At 40.6% G+C, this 21750-nt stretch overlaps 1 protein-coding gene across 1 annotated transcript; it reads right to left on the bottom strand.

The window, feature by feature from the left end:
• Nucleotides 1–664: 664 nt before the first annotated feature.
• Nucleotides 665–20333, bottom strand: DDX46 (DEAD-box helicase 46). The gene is made up of 23 exons (XM_005147259.3): nt 20218–20333; nt 17689–17871; nt 17280–17420; nt 16775–16892; nt 15696–15861; nt 15257–15408; nt 14836–14949; nt 13668–13833; nt 13201–13321; nt 12675–12850; nt 12118–12239; nt 11309–11387; nt 9423–9505; nt 8546–8710; nt 8034–8196; nt 7029–7222; nt 6335–6472; nt 5515–5664; nt 4682–4876; nt 4138–4356; nt 2784–2928; nt 2118–2191; nt 665–1388 (listed from the first exon to the last, which is right to left on the bottom strand). The coding sequence occupies exons 1-23, from the start codon at nt 20232–20234 to the stop codon at nt 1341–1343; spliced, it is 3129 nt and encodes a 1042-aa protein (XP_005147316.2). The 5' UTR covers nt 20235–20333; the 3' UTR covers nt 665–1340.
• Between the last annotated feature and the right edge of the window lie 1417 nt (nt 20334–21750).

The following is a 21750-nucleotide window of genomic DNA, read 5'->3' as shown; positions in this document are numbered from 1 at the left end:
GTTGTATGCAAACAGAAAGAGTCATTTAAATTACCTGAAGCTTAGAAAGAGAAGTTGTGAATTTATACAGCCATGATGCAGATTGCATGATTTGTCTTCACCCAGGTTAAAGCAGTATATACAACAGCTGGTTTAAAATGACACATCCCTTCTCAACGTGTCAGGTAAGAAAAGCTTTCTACAAAAGCCCTTTTGAAAATCATCATCTTGAAAGTCTTGCAGCTGCTAGAATGACACAATTCAAATTGCTACCATTTAGGCTCCAGATAAGTAGACAGGAAAGTTAATTGCTTAAGAGTAGTAAGTATCCACCATGAATACCAATGGTTATAGGGATGAGACCTCAAGAAGAAAGGTCCTGCCTGTCCCAGTAGCCTACTGACTGCAGTGATAGTCAATATTTGTGGAATTCACTCATAAATATCATTATTAATTTTTACTTAAAGCCTTGTCCTAACAGTAATAAAGATGACAACCCTGGGGGGAAAAACCACATTAAATGTCTATATAAGAACACTATAAAAAAGTGACAAAGTCATATATCATTACAAAAGAGGTTCCTCCTTTTTTTCCTGACAATTTATTTTTAAACCAAGCAGGCTTTCATTTCTATGTCAGAGAATGAGGGAAAAAAAAAGTCAAATCCTATAGTTCTGATGTTTAGAAAAAAAACCAGGAAAAGTCTTTTCATACTACAAAGCATTCCACTTTACAAAAACCCCACAGTTACTCTGTTACCTGGATGATAAAGACAAAATAGGACGTTTCAAGGATAAGAAGATCTTAAAACTAGACCTCAAGTATTCTGTATAAAATTCTCTTCTCTGATCACTGTAAGACTCTCTGACCTTGGGGGGGATGTTTGTACAGGGAGCGAATGTGTGTGAACCAGGCACAGAGATCCTATGTATCAGGAGAAAATCCTGCCTTTATTCTGGTGGTGTATTATATTCCCAGTGTAAACTGATGTGATGTGACCCATCCCCACAATATGAAGCAGGTACAATTTCCAACATGAATCCCAACACTGTTTCATTCACTGAACAGTACAGTCTGTCAGAAAAATCAAAATCTGGTTTATTTTATATTCTTTATGATGAAAAGTATATAAACTGCACCTTTAAATTAAATCATGCTCTGCCCAGACTGCTCTGCATTAAGACTGATAACTTTAGTGGAGAGAATTCAGATGGTTCAGCAAATATCCATTTTCTGTTAAAAAACGTCCGCAAGACAAAATAAAAAAGTCCTTAATTTACAATAAGCAGTGTAAACAGCAAAAACAACAGAAGCCACAAGTGTCACGCACCAGCCACTGGCACACAGGTAACTCCAAATGCTCAGAGAACTTTGTATCTTCCTTTGTTGGTTGGTTGGTACGAATTTTGCTGCAAATAAAGGAGAGCAAAACCACAGTTAAAAGTGAAAATGGAGAAAGGAATTGCAATGAACCTCCCACTAATAAATCCGTATTACACGTACATAAGCAGTTCCTTAGCTTTGGAAAACATTTTTATGGGGAGGTCAATGATTTTGCAAAAGAAACAAAACTCTCCATAATGGCTCAGCAGGACCAGTGGAACTGACTGCTGATCTTGATGGCTACTTGAAGTGAAAAAGCCAAAGACACTGTTGTGTAGTAGCATTGAATGTTATTCTAGAGAAAGCCAAGAATGTGATTTCTCAAGACATTATCTCATTTCAAAAAAGGAAGATGTTGAACAGAGCCATTATTAGCTGGGTATGCTGTAAAGCTAATGCAAAACAAATCTTTCAGTGCATATAAAGTATTAAAATTAGGGGAGTAGTTCTCTCCACTCCTCTGCCTGATGGTGCCGAAATGAGGAAATGTATTGGGACCTAACTCTTTGAGGGGTCTTCACTCAAAAAGCTCTGTTAATGTGTTATCTCCATCTGCTGGCTGGAGAACAGCTGCGTGTTTGCCTGACTGAGCACAGTAATGGATTTTCTAAGCTGTTCAGTAAAACAGTCTTTGAGATCTATAAGTCCCTGATATTAATAAAAATGTAAGCCTGAGTGCCAACATTTTTGGAAATGGATCCCATAAAGCATAAATTAAGGCATTTTTCCCTCTGCATTCTGGATATTTCACTCACCAATCTGATGAGCTCCTCTTTTATAAGTCGTGTGATTTCTGCCTTTGCTTTCTGTACAGCCAGTTCGTTGGCACCTGAAGACAAAAACATACTTTAAACATTTTCTGTATATGAAGCCTACAGAATACCCACTGCTGGCTATTTTCAGAAACATCATAAAGCTTGCTGAGTATCCTCAACTATTTGCTGAAGAACACTCCAGTACTGAACAGACTGCCACAGCTAGGCTGTGTTCTAAGGAAGATACTTAAACCAGACAATCATAAATTACACTATTCAAAAACACCTTGGACGAGAGAGGTTTCTACTCTACTGTTACACTGTTATACTCTATAGAGGTTTCTACACTGAAGATTTGCCAGATTTTTGTTGGAGCTGATGTAATTCCTTATACCTTTAACAGCCAAAACCCACACAATTCTATTTTCTTCCTTATTTCACAATGGCACAGATATCTTCGTGCTTATTCTGATGAGAAGCATCTCTGTGATCCCCATAGATTATTTGACAAAGCATATTAAGATAAAACGAGTGTTTCTCCAGTAACTGCAAAATAACTACACTGGGTCTCTAAGTACCCACATACATTATCACTAGAGTGACTCCATGTCCAATCACAAAACTGAACTTATCTTTCATGACGATATTTATAAAAAGAATACATACTCTCTATAGCCAAATAAATCTTTCGCTCTCCTTCCTTGGGTTCTTTGCCTGGGGGGAAGTAAGTTCCTCTGATTGTAATAGCAGCTTCAGAATATTCACTGATTCTCTGCAGCGCTTCTTTGGAGGTAACTTTCCACCTGGCAGTCTGCAACATAAAGGATATGGGAGGATCAACATGGAGAAAGGCAACACACAATTGACATTATAGACAAAGAGGAGCACTGTGCTGTAGCAATCAGTCACAGCACTCTATTGTAAAAACACAAGACTGAAATTTCATCCGCTTATTTTTATGCAGGTATAGGTAGAAAGACCTGCATCTTGTGTCAGAAAGATAAAATTATAGAAGGAGGAGAAAAGGGATGCATAGTACTATTGAAGCAAGAACTCTAAGGTTCTTCCACTTTGCTTACACTGGAAGATTAAAACTTGTATTTTTTTCTTGTGATTTTTTGAAACAGCACTCCAGTATTTAGCACTTTTTGTACAGGAGTAGACTTCAAGGGCAAACATATACTCTTTAATGGCTGCAAGTACTTCCCTTTAACAAAATAAATGCCATTTATTTCTACCTAGTTCACCAGTTAAAGACAAAAATAAGTAAACCTTAAAATCTCCATAAATAAAGCCTAAGGAATAAACACTGCCAGTTACATATTCTCTCTCTAAGAGGTATCTTATCAACACCCATCATAAAATGCCTCACCCATCAAAAGGCTGCCCTACGTGTAACTTACACATGATGGTATTGAATGGTTGCGTAGTACTTCTATAAAAAACAGCCTATACAGTCAGCTGACTTCTTGCTTTAGGCACTGATTTTATCTTACTTCATCCCTGTCATCTTGGATCTGCGCTGTGTTCAGTGTTACACATGTATGCAATATGAGTCCCCCTCCCTTTAGAGGTTTCCCAGGAACAGTGATGATTCTCAGTCATGAATTTGTGCTTGATGATGTGGAATATAAATGGTCAAAATAACAAATGAGGTAGATCAGGGCAGCAATATTCTGAATGGCAAAAATACACAGGTCATTAAAAAAGCAAAGTGCAGTGTCAGCAGTAGCATGGCCTTTGAAATAAGAAGCTAAATAGTGACAAAGATTTAGATGTAGGAGAAGTCATTGGAAAGATTTCTGTATGATAAGAAATACTTGTTTTTTTGTGATATTCTCCGGAATATGTCCAAAGCACTGTGCTAGGAAGTGACAACAGATAGTGCAGTAATTCCAATTAGGTATAACAGGAAATAGAGACAAGATATTGTATTGGCATAATCATAGTCTAAGCTATGAGGATAGCCTTTGTTAAATAATGGTTGCTTACACTTGATTATAGCAAAGTGGTTACTTGCCTGTGGGAAGTCATTGATCTCTAGTTCTTCTTCGTATCTCTTAAAAGATTCGTTTTGTCCTCCATCCTGTTTCTCCTCCTCCTGCTTCTCTATGGGTACGTAATTGAGCTTAGCATTGATTTTTTCAGCCAGTTGCTCTGCAATGGTCTTGGCAGATACAGTAGGAGCTTGAATTGTGCCTCCTCTCAGGATAGCATTTGTCGCCTGCTGCATCACATCCTGTAAAAAAACAGGTCCACGTTGGGAACAAGATAGCTTAAAGAAGTCCTTTATAACCCAATTGTGTAATTTTATTAGTAATGAATTAACCCTTTGCCAGGGCAGACAAAGTATTTCCAGTTCTGTATTAAATGTTATTATCATATTAGCTCAATTACAAATCCAGCAACTTGTAATTGGAGTTAGCACAGCGCAGATAAGCTAAATAATGTAGTATTGTTAGTGGTGTGCAGAAACATTAAATGAAATGGCAGCCACAGAACAAAGAATTGAACAGTGTCAATGACAACAATAACAACAGTAAATGCTCTGTAAAGAGCCTGACCTTGAAGTGGAAGGGAACCAATACTTGTGCCTCTGCTCCAAGATTCTTCTGGGCATTGATTCTCAAAGCCAGTCTTTTAGCAATTTCCAATTTCTCTGCATTCCCAGCGGATGGTGTAGGAGCTGAAGTTCCTGGTGCTGCCATGTCCTTCACTCTTTTCTTTGAATTGAACATGCTTTCAATTTGTTCATCAATCTAAAGAAAGTAATGGTTATTGTATCACTGCATTTACCATTAGATAATCTCATCAGCCTAAAGAAAACACAAAGGTGCATTTAGTTTATATGCTTTTAAAGAAATTAATCTCATATAAATGGTAAAAGCTGGTCCAGAACTACAACTCAGCAAAAGGAACAAATGATCTACTAATCAGGAAAAGGCTTGAGCACAGTGTTTACTCCCAAGGTCATAAACCAGGAGTCTAATATAAGGATTTAAACATAGAGAAGGCTGCAATGAATTTCTTTAAAACACTGTGAGTAAAAAACAATACTGTAATTGAGGGCAATCATTCTCATTTCATTCTTATTTATACAGGATTATTATAATAAAAATGTATGTGATATTTACATAAGCACAAATATTAAGTATAAAGTACGAGTAAGTCAGAAAGAGACTTTGTAGGTCTTCAGAGATCTTGATCTTCATAGCTATTTACACTTTATGCCAAACAGTGCATCCAAATCTACTCATGGTATTTAACTAAGTTAGTAGCAAAGGACATAGAATAACAAAAATCCATGTGCTCTGCAACATGTCATGTAACCTACTGGGGAGCAAACAAGTATAATGAAAATCTTTCAGCAACTTAAGTCTTATTTTCAGGTGCTTACATCCACAGCTGTATCTTCATCATCCGAGTCCTGCAAGCCAAGAGCTGCTTTTTGTAGCTTCTTCCTTTCATTAGCCAAAGCCTGTTCGGTTTCATCAAACTTAAAACCTTTCCCAGAGAATCCACTGCTTTTTTTAATCAGCTTTCCCTCCTGAAAGCAAAAACAGCACTTTCATACTTGCAAGTTTAAAATCCCAACTGAGCGTCACAAAATAGCTAGAGAACTGTATAAATACTTATTCTAAATTTTACTTTATTTATTTAAAAAAGCAAATCCCAGAAAACTCAGAAGGTTCTTCACATTTAAAAATGGTATTTTACAATGAAGTGTAATAAAAGAGCAGTGTTTATTCAGCTGACAGAAACAATACACTATTGGGATTTTCTGGAAGTACACATTTAAATGCTTTTCAAGGGCAGCAAAAAAGAACCCTCCAGTTTTTCTATCGGAAAAAAACTCTGAAGTCACTCTTCTCAGCATGAGCAAGATCCTCTGATGGCGAGAACTCTAGAAATAACAATACAAATTCTGTGAAAGAACTTCATTATCTTTTATGTGGACTTTGATAAAAGCCAAAGCACCCTGTACACAGTGCTTCCCTATCACACACCAGATGATACTATTTAACTTCTCACGAACAGTCTTGTAAATGACGTTCAAGATCCCAAACCCAAAACCACTTCCACACCTACCTAAGCATACACGTGTGGGCTCAGTGATGTCAGTGAGATGACTTACGTATATACACTGCACAACTACACCCATGGTCACACACATTAAACTCAGCCCAAAGCCCACTACAGAAGAAAGAATTACTTACAGCTTTCTGCTGGTCTTTGAAGTCAGCCCAGAGCTTCTCCAAATCAGTAGGAATTGGATTCCCGGACAATTCCAAAGCCTTAATGATATCACCAGCATACCGTGCCTGATCCTCAGTAATGAATGTGTATGCATACCCCTGGTCAAAGTGAATATAAAAGATAATAAAGAAAAACCTCTAAAGGCACTTTATCTCTAGATTTATGGAAGCACCCTGCACAGATGCTGTTGTTCTGGTCAATAAAAGCAGCCATGATATTCCTGCTTAAACTCTTTTATCAGGAACACAGAATGAATAATGTGATTCCCCAGAAAGCTGATCCAGAGGTAATCAACCACACAGGACAGAAACTGATTTTTTTCTTTTCAATCTTGTCAAGGTTAAAAGTTCGGAAAGTAAAATCTCACAAATTTTGTAGGGCACATTTCCAACAGTGAAAACCACCCAAACTCTCAGCCAACAGATGGGATTTAAAAGAATATTCATACATCAGAAGAACAAATACGTTCCAACTTTTGTAGTGATGAAATTCAGAATATATCTTATGTGTGATCACTCAAAACCCTTATACGCACTATACCCACCAGTAACATAAACTACTCCCTCTGTAGCTATCCCTTGGAAAGATCTTGATCAAGCAATCAATAAGGAAAAATGCTCAGTAAAACCAAACCAGACAAGTGATGATACATACCTTATTGCCAGCTCGTCCAGTTCTTCCTGCTCGGTGCACATAATCTTCATAATGGTTGGGACAGCTGTAATTGACCACCAGCATCAACTGTTTCACATCCAAACCCCTTGCTGCTACAGATGTGGCCACCAGAAGTTTGCAGGTTCCATTCTTGAAATCATTAATGATGCTGTCCCTGTCATACTGATCAATGCCTGCCAGAAACCAGACACACAGTTCATTATCAAGCGCTGCTTTGTACCAAAGATCCAAACACCAACTTCAAACAATCAAAAGTGAAGCAAATGAAATTCACAGTACATTCATACTTTCACAGGCAAAATATATTAGCCAGAATTATAAATCTTAGTCTATTATCCAGAATAACAGAACTTTCATTTCTCCTGCTATCAAAAGCTGTTTACCAGGATCTTCAAATGTTTCTTTAATATTACTTTCTATTTAACGTCTTATATTCAGTTGAGACCTCATCTGGAGGCTTTGCCTGTTCTCTAAAGGAAACAGAAGTCTCAGAAGAACAGGAGTATTTTTCCTTCTTCCACTAAATGAAGAGTGGTTTTGTACTTATTCACTACTGCATTTTTAAGAGCATTATATATAGACAGTTTTAAAATGTTCTGGGATAGACAGTGTTCTGAAGAGATTTCCTCTTCTTGCTACTAAACTACTTCCATTCTGTTACTACTTTGCAGAAAAGCGAAACAACAGCTGCTATTACTGTGCAATCTCAAGTAAAAATATCATGCAATATCTTCCCAATGGCATTCACTACTCTACAATAGCAAGTAGTTAGTAATATTCCCCGAGAGGTGTTAACATTCAGTAACAAGTCTGTTGCACATTCCAAGTAAAGAGACATCTCTTTCCCACTTGTAAAGCAAAACCTGCTTAGGAAGAAGTAACAATTGGTACTATACAGGAACTAAGCAGCTTCTCTTTGTAACTACCAAATACCAGTCTTCTTATTTTGAGTTGCTAATATAAATCCTTAAGATTCCAGATTACCTCCATGAAGAGACAAGCAAGGGTAAGAGGCTCTCATTAAATCTTTCAACAATCCATCAGCATGTTCTTGTTTATCTACAAAGATGATCACAGATCCTTTCTCTTGATAGTGTCCCAGGAGCTCCAGTAACTTCAAAAACTTGTTCTCCTCTTCTATGACAATCTAGAAAAAGACATACCAAAGTAGGAAGAGTATAACTTACATCTTCAGTCATTAAACATATTCAGGGTGTATAAAAATAATCAGGAATAGGAGATGACTTTTTCAGGCTGTTTCTACAGCCAGGGACAAAAGCGCTGTTCAGCTCATTGGGATAAAACCAAGTTAAAACCAAAGTGATCACTGTGCATTTGCAGACTGGGGTGTTAGTTTATTCTGAGTTCACATTTAATAAGGTCTACACTTCTGAAACTAAAAGCTTTGTGGCTACATTGGCCTATATTCAATGTTGCCAGGAGTAATTTTTTGCAAGCAAATAAGAAGGTAAGCGAGGCAGATGTGTGATACTCACAACATGCTGCTCCACGTCAGAACAAACAACACTTCTGCCTCCAACCTGCACTTCTATGGGTTTACTGAGGATTCTCCGAGCTAGTGCCTCCATAGCTCTGGGAAAAGTAGCAGAGAACATGACAGTCTGACGGTCAGGCCTGACGTTGTCTACAATGCGCATAACCTGGTTCAAGAGGAGATTCTCTGTTAGTGCTGTAATTGAACTTCATACACAGGTAAAGCTGTCATCTTTGAAGTCAGGGGTCATCTGCACTACACACACTACAAAACTTTTCTTCACAGATTTCCTCTTGGGATGTAGATGCTGGCACTGGAAGACAGGCAAAACTTGCCAGATGAGAAAGAAAGTGAAGTGGCAATATGCAACCTGACAACAGCCTAGTAGAAAGCTTAAGACATGCAGCAGAAACACTACAGCTCAGGACATGAAATACAGGAATTTCTCCAGTTTTGGAGGACAATATAACCTGATGGCAACTGAAAGAGTCCTGGATGTCCAGAGCTGCCAGCAAGTAATTGTCACCAACACTTCCAACACTTTGTTCTTGCCTCCTGCACGACTTTGCCAGGAGACATCAGGCTGTATAAGCAGGCTACAACTACTAATATGACACTTGCATCAAGGGATTACATTGGACTACAAGATGGCCAAAAGTATCCAAAACAAGTGTGTAAGAAAATAGCAAGTTTACGTAAGAAATTATTGAAAACAAAGCATTAGGGAGAATAGAGGAAATAAAGTCAGTTTAAATTATTGCCCGTATGTAGTACATCTTGTTGAACACTCATTGACAGTGTAATAATAACATAGCACTGCAAAATCCTGTAAGTGGCAAAGAACATCTTGCGGCAGCATCACTCATATCCTTAATTACCTGAGGCTCAAAGCCCATGTCAAACATTCTGTCTGCTTCATCAAGTACAACATATGTGACTCGGCGGAGATTTGTCACTCGACCTGTGAAAGGAGAGGAAAAAACACATGGGAAACAAAATCAAATGGACATCAAGTTTCCCCTCAGGAATAACTTTTAAAATGTTTTATAGTCTCACTATCTTCTAACAAAGACATTAATCTAGTGTTATAAAAAATTCACGAAATGTGAATTTTCATGTTCTCGTTTTAATCAGGAATACATTGTGGGAAACGTGTAAGTATGCACAAGGCCCTTTTAGTTTGTCAAACTCTTCTCTTGCATACCATCATAGGGCCAGAAGAACCTGTAAAATTCAGAAAAGTGCCCTCGCCAAAACACATCATAAAACTAAGACTGAGATGAAGCAAGGAGCCACATCAGCCATTATCTGACAGCGACACCTGGAAAAAAACATATTAGAGATTACAGCGCATGTGTGGAAGGCAAAGCCCAGTGCTAACTGCTGCAGCCTCAGACAATCTCCTCTCATACATATCATCTGTAATGCTTCTTTGGAGCTAGAGATCACTAGTTGAGGATAATCATACTAATTCTAAGTTAACTGCTAGTAATAGGCATAAAACAGAGTAAGCAGTCTTTTCAAAGTGAATATATAAAGATTGAAACCTATCCAGTAACACCGCTAAATTTAAGGACCACCCCAAACTCTGGGACAGCTGGAGACAAACTAAGTTGTGTATCTGTGAACATTTAGAGATTCTGATGGACAGGATAATTAGCACCCTTCCCAAACAAATGGCCAAGAGATTCCCTTTCATGAGAAGGATTTAACTGAAGGATTTCAGAATCATATTCTCAAATGATATAAACATGTGAACACATTCAGCTCCAAACAGCTGTGGAGCGCCACTGTCAAATGCTCCCAGAATGGAACAGATTGCTCACACTTCCTACAACTACCACGCAGATTTGTGCCTATCAAACTACAGCAGAATTTGGTCCTTTCAGCTTCAGCAAATTGGAGCTGAATCCTCAAATTACTCGGTAGAGATTTAGCGCTGCATTTTTTAAAGATAAGGAATTCAGACTTAAGGAGCAAAATAGGTATTTTCTTTATATCTACATATCTAGTTAACATCTTAACACTTTCATCCCCAAATAATAACTTTGTAAAATTACTTGGGAACAGCATTAATGTACCTACCTTTGACGATTTAAGTCTTGGAAGCCCAGTTCTATATGTCTTGAAGGTACTTTTTCCACAGAAGTTAAATAATGTCAACAGTTTAGTAGAGGTTTTGATGTGGAATAATTTAATAATAAAACTTTATCTAATAAGCATGCAATGGTTACACTAGGACAAAACCTCTTAAAGCTGCAGTGGCTCAGTTGAATCAATCTGAATATTTGATACAAGGTCAATTCTATTACTTTTGAACAGTTATTTAGGGAGGGCTTCTTTGGCTTTAAAAACCAACAGATAAGGGCAGAGTCAGAGGCTCTTATGTGCAAATGGGTAACTGCTGAGCTACGCTAATGATAATAAAGGATCAATGGGCAGAGAAAATAAGCAACTCTCATATAACCTTTATTTACATGAGTTGAAGGTAAAGAATTTGGACCAGCACATCTTAAGTTTAACAATGATAAACATTCTCAGAAACTCAAGAATGTAATTATTTCCTGTCCTCCCCAAAAAAGTCAAGCCAGTATTTGATTTAACCTATTACTACTGCTATATACTCTCAATAGCAAGATAGTGCAGCCTGAAGAGATATAAGAAAATTCCATAAGACCATTTATCAAAATACATGATCTTTGAATTTGTTAGAATTACACAACAAATATACAAAACTCTCCATAGGAAAAGGTTTTCTACTCACCATTGTTAGCTGCTAACATGTCAATCATACGCCCAGGTGTGCAAACAATTATTTCAGCACCTCTTTTGAGTTCAGCAATCTGATTTTAAAACACAGGTGAACAAATTATCAGAGTGGGGTTTTGCTTTGACTTTTTAAAAACATGTATCACAGCATCCCAGCCTGGTTTGGGTTGGAAGGAACCTTAAAGTTCACCCAGTTCCAGCCCCCTGCAACGGGCAAAGACACCTTCCACTGGAGCAGCTTGCTCCAAGTCCGTGTGTCCAACCTGGCCTTGAACACTGCCAGGGATGGGGCAGCCACAGCTTCTCTGGGCACCCTGTGCCAGCGCCTTAGCACCCTCACAGGGAAGAGCTTCTGCCTAAGAGCTCATCTCAGTCTCCCCTCTGGCAGGTTAAAGCCATTTCCCTTGTTCTGTCCCTACAGGCTCTTGTCCAAAGCCCCTCTCCAGCTTTCTTGTAGCCCCTTTAGGCAATGGAGCTGCTCTAAGGTCTCCCAAGAGCCTTCTCTTTTCCAGGCTAACAACATACACTGCTATACAGCTGTTCTACTAATGTGAATTGTAACCTCCAGCAACCTAAGCTGAAGGACAACTAATACTTCTTAGAATATTCAAGATCAGTATGTTTAAGGCTACGTTATGTGCAAATGCTTAAGCTCATGTATTACTACCATTCACACACAGAAAATCCATAATGAAGGCTGCAAATGTACTGGATTTATGGGAGAGAGAAAGAAAACAATTTCACTGCAAGAATAACATTAAGGTTCAGGAGTTATGTGACAAGTAAGGTGTGTTTTTCACATACCTGTTCGCTGATTCCTGTCCCTCCATAAACACAGACAACTCGAAGGCCAAGTGTCTTGGAGAACTTCTTGCACTCCTTGGTGATCTGCAAAGCCAACTCGCGAGTGGGTGTCATGATGACAGCTGAAATGCACAGTATTTTCATCAGCCATTGTAATACAAGAGATGTTCTTTATACAATAGAAGTCAATCTTTTGTAATAATGTTTACAGCAATTTACTTAAGTTTTTCTTGAAATTACATTTTAAACTAGACATGTAAATTCAGACAATATGAGGGGGCGGAAATCTGGTCAAAGTCTCAAAATCAAAGGATTAAGATCTCCCAGATATAGGGACACACAGGTACTCTTGAAACAGCATTAGACAGCCCAATGATCACAAATAACATTAAACATCATGGTCATCATTAATTCAATTTATAAAAGCCACTCATCAATGGATATTAGTAAGTAAATATTCCTCCCTATAGCCAAGAGAAGAACTGAAGACCCTTCTAAAGAATATGCTTGACTTTTCAGTTATTTAAATAGTGATGAGGAAAACAAGCACTGTGTACCTATGGGACCTTCTCCTTCTTCTAACGCTCTCTGATCCATAATGTGTCTGAACATGGGCAACAAAAATGCAATAGTTTTTCCACTTCCTGTTTTAGCAATGCCAATCAAATCACGGCCGTTCATAATTGCAGGGATAGCCTGGGTCTGAATGGGAGTTGGCTTTTCATAGCCATGCCTTGTAGAAAGGAAAAACAAAAGATATTTTAAAGAGCAAAGTAGGATTTGATAGATGTGAATTATGAAGTCATGCTCAAAAATCTGTATATTCATATTTACTGATACACATACCAATGCTATTCAAAAATACAGCTTAAAATGAGCAGCAAAAGCATTGGTACAAATGGCAGAAGGAAGAGTTCATTACAACAGCCCAACCCAGACCAATAAGCACTCTGATGACTACAAATGTAACATCTACAGACATGGATGTGTTTCACTATGTGACAAAGAGAAAGGTTTTTCTCATAAACATGCAATAGAACACAGTGAGCAAAGCATGATACAGTTCATAAAATGCTTGCTTACTTTTTGAGGGCGGTGAGAATCTTCATGGAAATACCACACTGTACCCAGGTTTTTATTGGTTTGGGGCAGCCTTTTCCCTTGACTGTAATCCCCTCCAACTCCAGCCTGTACACATTCACCTCTGAAACAGAGTTTGCATTACAACAGAGCCAAACTTGACATTTTTCTACTACCTTGACTGAGATATTCTTGAAGAACTGATTTTATCACCACCAGAAAACCAGCTTTTAGCTAGCTATACATACATACAGGAGGTGGGTGGAAAAATCTTATGCAGATTTTACAAAGCCTCACATATAATTATATGAAGATCTCCATAACAGTGATCTGACTCTGTTTTTCTAGACAAAGTTGCTCCAAATGCTCTTTTTTATAGTCCAAAAGAATTTGCTGTTTCTTTACACATCAAAACTTTTCATTCTTTTCTTTAACAGGACCCAAGGCATTCTGGTTGTAGCTGTCCTTACCTTCTTGAGTCATTTTAGCTAGTTCTGGTACTTCAACATAGAAGTTTTTCCTGAAAGGTTCATATTCAATCTTTCCATGATCCACTGGTTCTAGCAGCTTCCTCTGCTTGGTCTGATAGCCAGTCAGGGCAGTCTGGAGATCAACTTCTTCCTCTTCTGAGGAATACTGCAAAGATTATAATTTGTGTGAAAATTAATATGAATGGTATTCAACGGTATTCAATGGTAATTGCAGGCTGTGTGGAGACCTCATAGCAGCCTTCCAGTATCTGAAGGGGGGCTATAGGGATGCTGGGGATGGACTCTTCATTAGGGACTGTAGTGACAGAAGTGGCAATGGGTTAAAACTTAAACAGGGGAAGTTTAGAATGGATATAAGGAAGAAATTCTATACTATTAGGGTGGCGAGGTACTGGAATGGGTTGCCCAAGGAAGCTGTGAATGCTCCATCCCTGGTGGTGTTCAAGACCACGTTGGACAGAGCCTTGGGTGCCATGGTTTAGTTTGAGGTGTCCCTGTCCATGGCAGGGGTTTGGAACGGGATGATCTTAAGGTCCTTTCCAACACTCACTATTCTATGATTTTATTCCAAGAGGCTCTGGCTTTTCATTTGTGGAGGAACTTCACTCAGCAAGTTACTCCTTACCCTATGAAATCAGATGCTAAAAACCCACTCTCAGTTTGAATCCCAACTGTTCTGTTACCCTTTTCTCTCATGTTCCTCCCAAACCTCAACTTTCACCACTTTCTGTATCACCTTCATGACTTTATGAATACTAACAGCCAACTCACTGAACGTACATCCAGAGAGGGCAGCATACTTACTTGCACCACCTCTTCCTACTAAAACACATTTGTTATTTACAGCCAGTGTAACAGAAAATGCTTATATATTTGGCTTAGTGTGCTGCTGCCTACTTGAACACGACTTGACACCACATTTTGTAGCCCTAGAAACAATCAAATTCCTTCCTACTGTTTCCTAAACTGTAAGAACAGTACAAGTAACAAGAATCTGCAAGATCAAAAATCCTGTGACTGTGGTTCTGCAAATGGCTAAATACTTCTCTCCTAAGAAATGGATAAATCCCAGGACTATCCCCATTCACAAGTCTCTTACAAGCAGTACGTTGCCTTTTGTAGTAGAAATACAAGACACTTCCATTACCTCCATTGCATCTTGGTCATTCTCCATGAGCTCCCCTTTCTTCTTTTCTGACTCTGCAGCTGCCTTTTTGGTTGTCACCACAGTTACTACTTTGGTAACAGTTGGTCCGGATTTCTATAAAGACAGTAAGAATTATTGTGCTATCATATACAGCAAAACCCATACTGCATAAAATATACAGAGTATCTGTACTGCTGACTGCATTATGGTGGTTTGAGGTTTTTCAATTCACTTCCTTCAGGGAAATTTCATCAGAATAATCCCTGATACAAAGAGCTTGATAAAAACACCAAGAAATTAAAGATAAGGCAAAAAGGCATTAAGTGCTGCATCTAAATGACTTCTTGCTGTTTTGCATTTCCCCCCTTTTCTTCCAAAGCCATTGTGGTATTAAAACACAAAGCTTAATAAGAGGTTTTACCTTTTCACTCCCACCTCCACCTTTCACACTTCTCATGTTGAATTTCTTGACCTCTTCTTTTACTTCTTCCATATAAGCATCCAAAGGATCTAACTCTTCATCTTCAACTTCATTGCCTTCTTTTTCTCCTTCTGCAGTTTCCTCCTCGTCATCTAATATGAACAAGAAAGATAGGAATAAAACAGATAGGGTAAGAGGAAAGCCTCACATGTGTTAAGTTATTAGTCTACACAAAAACTACAGTTCACTTTTATTACTGTACCATTTTGCCTCATATAAATCTCTCCAGTTTGTTAATCTCAATTGTAACTTAAACCATCTGAAGCCATGACCAGGTTTAGGCTTTGTTATTTTACAGTTCTGAAAAGTAATGAAATGCTTTACCGACAACGTCATTCTAGCAACAACAGTATTTTAACTGTAATATAAAGTTAAATACCATCATCATCTTCTAAACTCCATTTTTTCCCCTGTTTCATCTCTTCAATTTCCTTTTTCAGCTCTCCTATGTTTTCCATCGCCTTCTTGCGTTGCTCTTCCCGCCACTTCTCCACTCTCTCTTTTCGTTTTCTCATTTCTTCTTCTAGTTTGTTCTGATCAAAATTCTATGGTAAAACCCAACCAAACAGCAAAAATTAATGTCCACTGGCTTTAGTCTATGCTTCTTCAAACAAATATAACCATTACATGAGTGCGAACTTGACATCCACCAACTAGTCCACCAACTTATCACAACAGAAGTAAATGAGAAGTACTAGCATCAACTATAACGTTTTCAAGTAAGAAATGTAGTTAACTGTTTTATTTTCATGAGAGGAGTTCCTGTCTCATTTGTAACATAATAACAAATCAAACTTTCAATTAGTTACTAGGAAAAAGTATTTACTAGGAAATATTTACTAGGAAAAACCACTGTGACTCAGATCAGTCAGTTTCAACTCAGTGTAGCCACTGACTGATAACGGGCTGAAGAATTACCCTGTTACCCTGTACTTCCAAAGGTCCTTTGTGGGGAGCTCCCACTGACTGTGCAGCAGCTTCTAATGAAGGAGGGTTAGTAACAACATGCTGGTTTAGAAGAGTCAGCTAGAACTGCTGGTTTGGGAATTCTTCATCTAGGCACAACTTTTCCTAGCATGGAATCAGGCAAAGTAAGCTTCCCTCTCCCTCTGTTCTTTGATTCCTGCTTGGGTCCAGAGGACAAGAGAATGTTCAGCCCCTCTGCTGTCACCTAATCTGTGACAAATGAGAGATCCTTCAAGCTTGTCTGGGGTCTCTGGTCTATGAGGTCTAAGAGGTTTGAAATCTTGAACTGAGAAGAACGTTTCTCATGCCAAGAGCCAAAAGCACATCCTGTGACAGGAGTGTGTGTTACTGAAGAGAATGCTCTCTCATTCAGTGGGGATTTTGTCCAGCTCTAAGAACAGGTTTTCTTTCATTAATGCACTAATCTATGGCTAACTTAGTTCCTAGTTTGAATTCTTATGTTTTAAATTTGTAAGTATTACAAGTTTCTACCTCAGTGGCCACAGTATTTGGGGCTCCATCTTTATCCTTCTCATCTTCTTTGTCATCTTTGTCTTTTTTCTTTTCTTTGGAAACGTCCACACCATCTGTCTTTTCTTTAGATCTTGACCTAAAAAGGAAGGTAAAAGAGTTCTGACAACATAAGAACTTTTCTCAGGGGAAAGATATGCATGTGCTGGATAGAAACAGAACTCTGAACACCCTGTACTGGTTTATACTTTCAAATACGTTAAAAAGCACGCTGCCTTCCTGGGAATCTTTCCATGTCAGGGAAATATTCCTTTTAACTACCAGAAATGCAGAATCTATTGGAACCCAATTCACATTGGTTCTCCTAACAAGCTGCATCAGGCATCTTAAGCAGTGGGAACAGCTCATAACAGTACAGCCACATAATATTCTTCTTGTTCTACAAACCAAAGCTGTGTCTGATGATTCCCTCCATGCTACCAACAGTTCTATGTCTCGTCACAAGGGTACCAGAGAACATAAATACCTGTTTTCTGTTTTCCTGTTCTTGCTTGGACTGGAGGATCGAGACCGTCTGCCTCTGCTCCTGCTTCTAGAGCGCCTCCTCTCTCGGCTCCGGGATCTTCTCCTCTCTCGGCTCCGTTCCCTTTCTCTGCTTCTTGAACGTCTGCCATTGAACAAAATTGCATTTATTTAGCACATGATCACAGTGTAATTTTAGCTGCTACTGAGGAACAGGTTGTGAAAGGAAGCCAACAATCATCAAGACCGCTAAGAGCTTACAAACTCTAGCATCAAGAAACCATTTCATTGCCAAAATCATTAAACATAGTAAAACCTATCCTGGACAACAGCAAACTAATCCCAGTGGAAGGACATCAGCGTTCAGGTGACAAGCATTCCTATCCCCTTTGGCTGGGATTGAGAAACCATACCTTTGGCGCTTCCTGTCCCGCGATCGAGACCTCCTCTTGTCCCTGCTGCGGGACCTCTCACGTCTCCGGTCTCGATCCCGACTTCTGGAACGTCTGTCTTCACGTTTCCTCTTGTCAGATGGAGAACGGCTCCTGGAGCGGCTGCCGGAGCGTCCCCGTGACGTGGAGCGCTTCCGATAGTGCCTGACCATGGATGCACAGAGAGAGGAACAGTTACAGGGAGAGCACTCTGCAGTTAAAGGGTATTGGTCACATTCAGGTGGACAGGCCAAAAATGATCACTTATCTTACTTGGGCTTCTTGAATCTCTAAGCATTTGTAATCATCTTGCCAAACTGATTAATATATATATTAGTCAGTTATATATATAATATATATTAATCAATATATGTATGTATACTCCTAATGATACTGGAATTAGAGGCATTGGTCATGTTTTTCCTTTGGTTTAGAGTACTACTATAAGCACATGAGAACATTAGAACCTGAAGAACAATTTCCTTTTCAGAAATCCACTGCTTTCCTTATATGGAGGAAAAGACAAAGACTCTTTGAAGCCATCTCAAAATCTGACAAGCAAACACAACTGTTCTTTGTTGCTTTTTGTACAGTATATCATTTTTATCCAGGTTAGCTACGCACTATTGCACCTCTGCTCAACAGAAATGCTGTCAAGCTGCAGTCCAAGAAGCATAAACCCCTGAACATATGTGACACAGCAATGGTTAACGCTGACATGAAGGGAAACTCTGTAACATCATCAAACATCACAACAGAAGTGTGAAGAAGTCAGCAAGCCCCAAGCGGTGTGTGAATGAGATGGGAATCTCTTTTTCTCCCCTCATTTAACACTCTTATCCCAACCACACTGTGGGATTGAGAAGGGCTAGGAACTCTGTAGGAAACTCTTGGAAGTCACAGAGGGACCTCTATGGTGACCATCTCCTCTTCCTCCAATTCCTGATTTTCAGTCACCAAGCCAGAATAATGCCCTTGCTCACCCTCCTATAGCCCAAGGCCCATAGACCTGTTCTCTTAACAAGCCTGGAAAGCAAAAAGAGGGAAGACAAGACCTCAGGCCCTCACCTCCTTCTTTCCCTTCTGTCCCTGCCACACAGGGTTGTGTTACAACCATACCGGCACTAAAAATAAAGCTTATTTCAGCACCTTGATATATTTAGGTGCCGTGTACACTTGGCATCAGTATGGTAGTGCATGATATCCGTACACTGCCGATCCACAGCATAACTGAACGCAAAGAACATCTGTCAGTGTAAGGTATCTCTGATTTCCTTGGCATCTAAGCCACACAATCCCCTGGGATCTTCTCCCCACACTTCCCCCTTTCCAATATTTGAGTTCAGACAACCACAATTCCTACCTTTTAAGTTTTCCCTGAGGATGTGCAATAAAGCTGAGATGATTTCAGGGTTCAAAAGCCCCAGTCACTGCTTACCATCAGCTGCAGCACATGCAGCCCACCCCATCCATCTCCACCCACCACTCACTCAATTCCTTAGCTTTTAGAACTCTGTAAGTACTAGAATAGAAAATGAATACCCGTTTAAACCCACTCCTTACATTCGTTTTAGCCCAAACAGAAGACAATTGTCACTGTCACAAGAGAAGCTGTCCTGTGATGAGAGAAGGGCTCCCGCTTTAGTGTGAGCAGTTTGGTGCTCAGTTCCCAGGACATTTTGCAGCCTGGGTCTCTATGACCTGCTGGCAACAACCCCTGCCCCAGCCAGTCTGAAACTGATTCACAGCTATCTATGGGCGCAGAATCACTGATTTCAACCCAATCTGGCCGTTAAAATTTCCCCTCCTCTACCTCTCTCTTTATAAATCTCAGTTGAGGCTCTCGGAAGCTGTTACCCTGCAGGGACAACCACATGCAGGGTCTATTGATGCACGGCTTTGGTGTTAAAACTTGATGGTTTGGTTAAATTAGGAAACAAGAGACGTGTGCCCCAGCAGCACGTGTAACTTCTGGAGTTGGCTTAAAGCCCGGTAGATGTGAGCAGCTCCAAATCGGGCCCGATCTGAGACACCCGAGTACACGGTCACATCACCGCTGTGCTGGCTACACCTCCTCAGGTGGTTATATCTGCTACGAGAGGGCAGGAGGTGCGCGACCCTGCATAAACATCGGGAGAACGAGCAAAACCGCCTAATGCGGGTATAAAAACCCACCCCGGATAATGACGCCACCGCTACTGACTTAAAACGAGCCGGCAAAGGCCAAGTGGGGTCAGCCGGAGTCGCGCCCGGTAGCGCCGGCCCTTTGGGCCCAACGCCACGGACCGCGTCCCCCGGCCAGGGCCGCGACCCTCCGGCTCCTCCTCCCGGCTGCTCCCGGGGCCCTGACGTGCCCTCACATCGAGGTCCGCGCCGGGCCCAGCCCCGGGGCCTGCCCCAGCAGCCCTCGGCGTGCTCGCCGCCCTTTGTTCCCTACACAGCCACCTGCTCCGCGCCGCCGCCCCGAGGCACCCGCTCTCCCCGTTGCGATCCGTGCCCCCGCCGCCTCACCTAGACTCCCGGCCCATGGCGGCGACGGTGGTGGCGGCCCTATCCCTCCGCTACGCGGCAGCGGCCATTCCGCGCCCCAGCGCCCGGGACTAGAAGAGGTGCGGCGGGAAGCGCCCCCCTACTTCCTGCCACCTCCCACCTGCAGCGCCTCCTGCTGGCTGGAGGGCGCAGTGCACCTGAAACGGACAGCGTCCAGCGGCCAGCCACCGCCCCGCACTTCCCAACGGCTCGGGCACAGCATTCCCGGTACAAGGTGCCCGCCACCCTCCTCCCGAGCCAGGATAAGCTGCCAAGGAAGCGGGTAGCAAACATCCTTTTAATAGAAAACACGCAGTTTGGCACTGAACATGGAACAGAACCGGGTACAGCAACAGAGAGAGGATAAAAACGGAACAAAAGGCAGTCAGGTATTGCCCGCAGGTCACTCAGAGCGATGCCCATGCAGCCAAGAGCAAGCCGAAACCATCAGATAAAAACAAGGTGCAGCGCTCCAGGTTGGGTCTCACAACAGATTCATTCCATTGCTTGAAGAGAAATCCCACTTCATCTTTCCTTGGATATCGGATGGTGCAAGGGATGGAGCGAACACACAGCAGGTGGGGCAGCTCTTTGCTGTTTAGCTGATCAGTACCAACATTTCACACTGAGGATTAAGAATTCATTGCTTTCGGGAGATGTTACTACAGGGTATTTCGGCAGTTTATTTGTATTACATTGGGGCATATAAATAGAGACAGAATAAGTACAACTTCTGAGCAAACTCATTATGTACATACCTCAACCTGAACTGAACTGACAGCCATTTCAACCTGCTGAAATTCCTGTCTAAAAGAAACAAGTGTAAAGCTTCTGAATAAATATTTGTGCTAACAGAACCAAATCAGAACATTCTGCAGCCCAGCCCTGGGCACCTGTAAAGGAACCAGTAAAAAATAGCCTGGAAACAGTCAAATCAAAACATAATCTTCTTGACTTCATGCCACAAACAAACCTGAATCTAATGTAGGAGTCAGAAATGCTGTGCTACAGGAACAGCGGAAAGCCTGAACAGAAAGGCAGCAGTAGAACACAGAGCCCTTTGCTTTACAGAGCCATGGTCAAACCTTCTGCTCCCTAAAAGTATTTCTGCACACAAATACTGAGATAAACTAGTGTTTCCCTGTGCTAAAAAAGGGCATTGCTGAGATTGCCTTAAAGTCCAGATTCTAAGCAGAAAACTATAAGCTGACAACACTGCCAAATTGAGCTTCAGTAGAAAGTTTGGAGATCATCAGTGTTTAAGTTGACACCTCCTTCCTTTCCCTGTGCAAAATACATGCAAGATTGAGAACAAACACATTCAAGAGCTTCTCACGTTAACCAGAGACAGGATTCAGTTGTATTTGTCACCTTCCCATCTATGTGGCTGGACATAAAACCCCACCAGATGCTGTTCTCCTTTCCTCCATGTTCACATGGGAGGCAGCTCAAAGCCCTAGGTTTGATTTCACTGTCACCTCTGGTACAGGGTTTAAACAGGAACAGTCCCTACGA

This window comes from Melopsittacus undulatus, chromosome 10 (assembly GCF_012275295.1).
Source record: "Melopsittacus undulatus isolate bMelUnd1 chromosome 10, bMelUnd1.mat.Z, whole genome shotgun sequence".
Lineage (NCBI taxonomy): Eukaryota > Metazoa > Chordata > Aves > Psittaciformes > Psittaculidae > Melopsittacus > Melopsittacus undulatus.
This window is presented reverse-complemented; position numbering and strand designations above follow the sequence as displayed.